Here is a 5,538-nt window from a genome sequence, read left to right as displayed (position 1 = left end):
GTCTCCTCCAGGCTTCCATACACATTCAGCTCTTCTCCCGCATCAACAGTGTTCACTGTTATAAGTCAAGCTGCGCTTCATTCATCAGAACACAGACGAACCACAAACCACCGTCTCACCAAACAAATTAAAGACACAAAGAAGAAAGTGTTGATCCTTCGTTCACAACATTTTCAAGATTTTTAAAAACTTTTCTGAACGTTTCAAAGTGAAAACTGGAGAAACATTTAAAAATCATCTCTTTCTACTTATAAAATGTGGTTGTTACGAACATGATCTTGTTTAGCATGAGAAAACCAACAAAGTCAAATTCCCATCATGCAATGGATCCTGAAACTTCATCAGAGCAGTTTGAGTTTCTAATGTGTGCAGGTGAAGTGATGAATGGAGCCCAGAGGGGTGACAGGAATATCTCTGCTGTGATGACAGGAGGGAATTAAATGTGTGCGTGAAGCGACCTGCAGCTGCTGCAGCTGCCAAAACCCCGAGAGGCGTTTACTGACTCTGCGTGACAGACAGCTCCGAGACCTCAAACACCTCACACCAGAGTTCAGACAAAAGATTCACATTCATTAATGATCTGAATCTGCAGCTGAACGTACGCCTCAGCAGCAGAGAGGAAGTCATGTCCTCACAGCGACCAGCAGGGGGCAGTGTTGTTACAGGTTACAGTCACACTCACTGTCAGTGGACCTGTGTTTGACTGGAGCCGTCTCCATGACGACCAGACTCAGCAGCCAGGTTACTGTCCCTTCATTCAGATTAAAGTGTGAACAGAGACACAACTATTATTTTATCTTAGAAAACGTTTTTAACGCTGCTCTCTTTCATGTTTTCATGTTTTCATGTTTTCATCTCTGAACCTTTAGAATCTCTTTACACCAGAGTTAATAGCCATAAACATGGCTGCTCTCAGCATCTGGGCTGAAGTTACATTTATTTATACATTCATCTTTACTGTTGATGTTCAACTGCATTTTGTTGTTCTGGTGCTTCAGTCTCGTCCAGCACTAGTTCTGTTTGTTTCTTTGTTTTGAATTGTTTTCTCTTGAACTGCTTTTTTTTTTTTGAGTATTTTTTTGGGGCTTTTGTGCCTTTATTGACGGGACAGTAGAGAGAGACAGGAAGTGGCGAGGCCAGAGAGAGGGGGAATGACATGCAGCAAAGGGCCGTCTGATGCGGGACTCGAGCCGGGGCCGACTGCAGCGAGGACTGTGACCTCTGCCCCCCCCCCCCCCCCCCACCCCCCCCACCCACCCAACTGTTTTATTGTTTTAAACTTTTACTCCTTTTTAGTTCATTTGTGTGTCAACATTTATTTGGATCTATTCTTTTTCTTTGTGCAGCAACTTTGTCACTTGTTTTTGTTACAGATAAAGTTTTTAGATTTATATTTGTATATATATATTTATATTTGTATGTATTTATATTTACATGTTTATATTTGTGTGTATTTATATTTACATGTTTATATTTGTATCTATTTATATTTACATGTTTATATTTGTGTGTATTTATATTTACATGTTTATATTTGTATCTATTTATATTTACATGTTTATATTTGTGTGTATTTATATTTACATGTTTATATTTGTATCTATTTATATTTACATGTTTATATTTGTGTGTATTTATATTTACATGTTTATATTTGTATCTATTTATATTTACATGTTTATATTTGTGTGTATTTATATTTACATGTTTATATTTGTATCTATTTATATTTACATGTTTATATTTGTGTGTATTTATATTTACATGTTTATATTTGTATCTATTTATATTTACATGTTTATATTTGTGTGTATTTATATTTACATGTTTATATTTGTATCTATTTATATTTACATGTTTATATTTGTGTGTATTCATATTTACATGTCTATATTATTAGTTGTGGAGCCTTCTGAACTATTTCATGAAGGGTGAGAACATGAAGAGTGAGAACATGAAGGGTGAGAACATGAAGAGTGAGATCATGAAGGGTGAGAACATGAAGAGTGAGAACATGAAGGGTGAGAACATGAGAACATGAAGGGTGAGAACATGAAGGTGAGAACAGAACATGAGAACATGAAGGGTGAGAACATGAAGAGTGAGAACATTAAGGGTGAGAAATGAAGAGTGAGAACATGATGAAACATGAAGGGTGAGAGAACATGAAGAGTGAGAACATATGAAGGGTGAGAACATGAGACATGAAGGGTGAGAACATGAAGGGTGAGAACATGAAGAAGACATGAAGAGTGAGAACATGAAGGGTGAGACATGAAGGGGTGAGAACATATGAGAACATGAAGGGCTGAGAATCATGAAGGTGAGAACATGAAGGAACATGAAGGAGTGAGAACATGAACAGACATCAGACACAGAATTCAGAATCGGACTTCTCTCTTATTTGTTCAGAGTCGACGCTCGTCACGTCAGTGAACGATGACGGCGGTGAGCGGCGGCGAGCGGCGGCGGCGGCGGCTCAGCGGGACAGGAGGGCGGAGGCGGAGGAGGATGAGGAGGAGGAGATCACCTTCCCATCAACCACCTCTTCCACCACCGTCACCACCCGCGTGGTCTTCGTGCTCGAGGAGGAGGAGGAGCTGATGCTGTCGACCAATCAGAGAGCAGGAGTCAGACGGACAGACTCAGTTTCAGCTTTAATGTTTTAATTATAAATTACATCAGTCCTCAGGTGACATCATCAACACCTGAGCCCCACCCCCTGCTGAGCCTCACCTGCTGCTGCCCTCTCCGTCCAGCAGCCTCCTGTACTCGGCGATCTCCATCTCCAGTCTGGTCTTGATGTCCAGCAGCATCTTGTACTCGTGTCCCTGACGCTCCAGGTCGGCCCTCAGCTGCACCAGCTGCTCCTCCAGAGACGACACCTGGGGGAGAAGAAGAAGGAGGAGGAGGAGGAGGAGAAGCACAGGTTAAAGTGGTTCACTAGTCTGACTGATCCGGATCCGGAGGATTAAAGAACCAGGTCTTACCTGCATCTGGTATCCTGAGAGCTGCATGGCGTAGCGGTTCTGTGTCTCGGCCAGAGTTCCCTCCAGTGACGCTTTCTGCAGAGGAAACGCAGAAACTTTCAAAATAAAGTTACAACATCGTCTGTGGATATTTCGTGTCCTGCTCCGAAGAGAAACGAGATCTGACTGAAGATGGATTCTTTAATTCTATAAATATAAATTAAGATGAATGTATTACGTTTTAACAAACACGACATCTTTAAATTTGACTTTAATTAAATTAAATTTAACTTGATTAAAAAAAGGCTTTTGAAAACTCTGAAGTATGATTTTAGCCTCCAGCTGTTGTTCATGGCGTCGGTCATGTGACACTCACCATGCCCAACATGGACTGCAGCTCGATCTCCAGCGACTGCAGCGTACGTTTGACCTCTGTGACCTCTGACCTGGACGTCTGTAGGGTGGTGGTCTGAGTGATGACCTCTTTGTTCAGAGCCTCCGACTGCAGAGGACAAACACACAGGGTCAGTCTAAACACACACACACACACACACACACACACACACACACACACACACACACACACACACACACACACACACACACACCTTGGTCTGGAACCAGTTCTCCAGCTCTCTCTGGTTCTTGGCGGTGATGGCCTCGTAGTGTTCTCTGATCTCAGCCATGACCTTGGTGAGGTCATCTCCTGGAGCGGCGTCCACCTCCACGTGGACCTGACCGCTCATCTGAGAGCGCGTGGCGAGCAGCTCCTGCAGAGACCGTGACACGTCAGTCATGAGTCCGTTTATAGAGAATGGAATAATGAACATATAAATTAGTGTCTGCAGCTGAGCTGAGGCTTGTGTGGGGAGCTGTGATGAGCGGCGCCGACACCGGGGGGCGCTACAGGAGTGTCGTTATTGAAGAGAACTGTTTTATTCCAGTGGACGTCATGTGGGACGAACCCTCCGTCCCGGCTGCTGCTGTGTCCCTCACTCTTCTTTTCATTGTCATAGTGAACAGTTTGTAAGAGTGTGTGATGTTCTCTGACCTCCTCGTGGTTCTTCTTGAGGAAGATCAGCTCCTCCTTCAGACCCTCGATCTGCATCTCCAGGTCGGTCCTGGCCAGAGTCAGCTCGTCCAGAACCCTCCTCAGCCCGGCGATGTCGGCCTCCACCGACTGACGCATGGCCAGCTCGTTCTCGAACCTGCAGCAGGACCACGACACAATTATCAGGCCTGTGTGTGTGTGTGTGTGTGTGTGTGTGTGCAGCTGCATTTACAGTGTGAGGAAAAATGAACAGAAACATTTAATAAAATATATCGTTCTACAACAATTTATGTAAAAGATGTATTCACTCCTTTCTTTACGTCTGACTGTGAACCCAGTATTTGCATATTTGCGTTGATGGTTTTATGATGGGGGTGTGTGTGTGTGTGTGTGTGTGTGTGTGTGTGTGTGTGTGTGTGTGTGTGTGTGTGTGTGTGTGTGGGGGGGGGGGGGGGGGGGGGGGTCGGACTCACTTGGTCCTGAAGTCGTCTGCTGCCAGCCGGGCGTTGTCGATGCTGAGGTGGACGGCTCCGTTCAGCCTGATGGCGTTCTGGATCTAAAGACAGACGGAGCTCAGGTCATTCTTTTACCTTCCTGGACGTTACCTGAGGATGAGGACGAGACTCACCTTGCCGGTGATGTCAGAGATGGTGACGAAGTAGGCGCTGTAGTCTCTGGTGGTGGGGCCGACCTTGCTCTCCACAAACTGCCTGATCTTCAGCTCCAGCTCGGCGTTGGCCTTCTCCAGGGAGCGCACCTTGGCCAGGTAGGTGGCCAGACGGTCGTTCAGGTTCTGCATGGTGAACTTCTCGTTGCCGATGAGGCTGTCCTCCATGCCGGACACGCTGTAGCTCATGGAGGACGAGTACCCTCCGCTCAGGCCGGCGCCGAGGCGTCCACCCACGGAGGCGGAGGACATGCGGACGCCAGAGCCTCCCGCTCCGCCGTGCACGCTGCCGACCCTCATGGAGGACACCCGCCTGCTGCCGCCCATGCCGCCCATGGAGCCGCCGGAGCTGCTCGCTGTGGTCCTCACCGACCTGGAGGAAGAGTAGCTGGTCATGATGGATGCTGTTTCTGCTCAGAGAGGAGATTGAGGAGCTGCAGCTCTCGCCTGCTATTTAAACCTCCTGCCCTCAAAGAGCTGTCAATCACTCAAATACCACGGTGCAGGTGAGGCGGGGAGCCAGGTATGTGCTCAGGAGGCCGGCCTGGGAGTGGCAGGGGATGGTCAGGGAAAAATGTAACCTTCAAACCTGGTAATGTGCGTGACAGTAAAGGGTTTCTCAGTGGGTAAGGTCTCCAGGAGCTCCAGGCTCCGTGTGACCTTTGGGTTCTGTGACTGTGTGTAAGTGAAGCTGTTGGAACAGGCAGGTCCAGTCACTTACAGACAACAAGAGGAGCTGAAGCTTTGCAGTGAAAGCTTCTGTAAATGTCAGCTGTGTGTGGAATGAGTGGGCGTGGTGATATTTGTTCAGTTACAGTGAATCACTGAAAACAGGTTGAAGTTAATAGTGG

At 46.5% G+C, this 5,538-nt stretch overlaps 1 protein-coding gene across 1 annotated transcript; it reads right to left on the bottom strand.

Annotated features, from left to right (window-relative positions):
• Nucleotides 1-2,450: 2,450 nt before the first annotated feature.
• Nucleotides 2,451-5,127, bottom strand: LOC111226843 (keratin, type I cytoskeletal 13-like). The gene is made up of 8 exons (XM_022752140.1): nt 4,649-5,127; nt 4,494-4,576; nt 4,021-4,177; nt 3,578-3,739; nt 3,346-3,471; nt 2,991-3,065; nt 2,737-2,885; nt 2,451-2,606 (listed from the first exon to the last, which is right to left on the bottom strand). The coding sequence occupies exons 1-8, from the start codon at nt 5,081-5,083 to the stop codon at nt 2,480-2,482; spliced, it is 1,314 nt and encodes a 437-aa protein (XP_022607861.1). The 5' UTR covers nt 5,084-5,127; the 3' UTR covers nt 2,451-2,479.
• Between the last annotated feature and the right edge of the window lie 411 nt (nt 5,128-5,538).

The sequence above is a fragment of the Seriola dumerili genome, unplaced genomic scaffold, assembly GCF_002260705.1.
Source record: "Seriola dumerili isolate Sdu_G_001 unplaced genomic scaffold, Sdu_1.0 BDQW01000166.1, whole genome shotgun sequence".
Classification (NCBI taxonomy): domain Eukaryota; kingdom Metazoa; phylum Chordata; class Actinopteri; order Carangiformes; family Carangidae; genus Seriola; species Seriola dumerili.
This window is presented reverse-complemented; position numbering and strand designations above follow the sequence as displayed.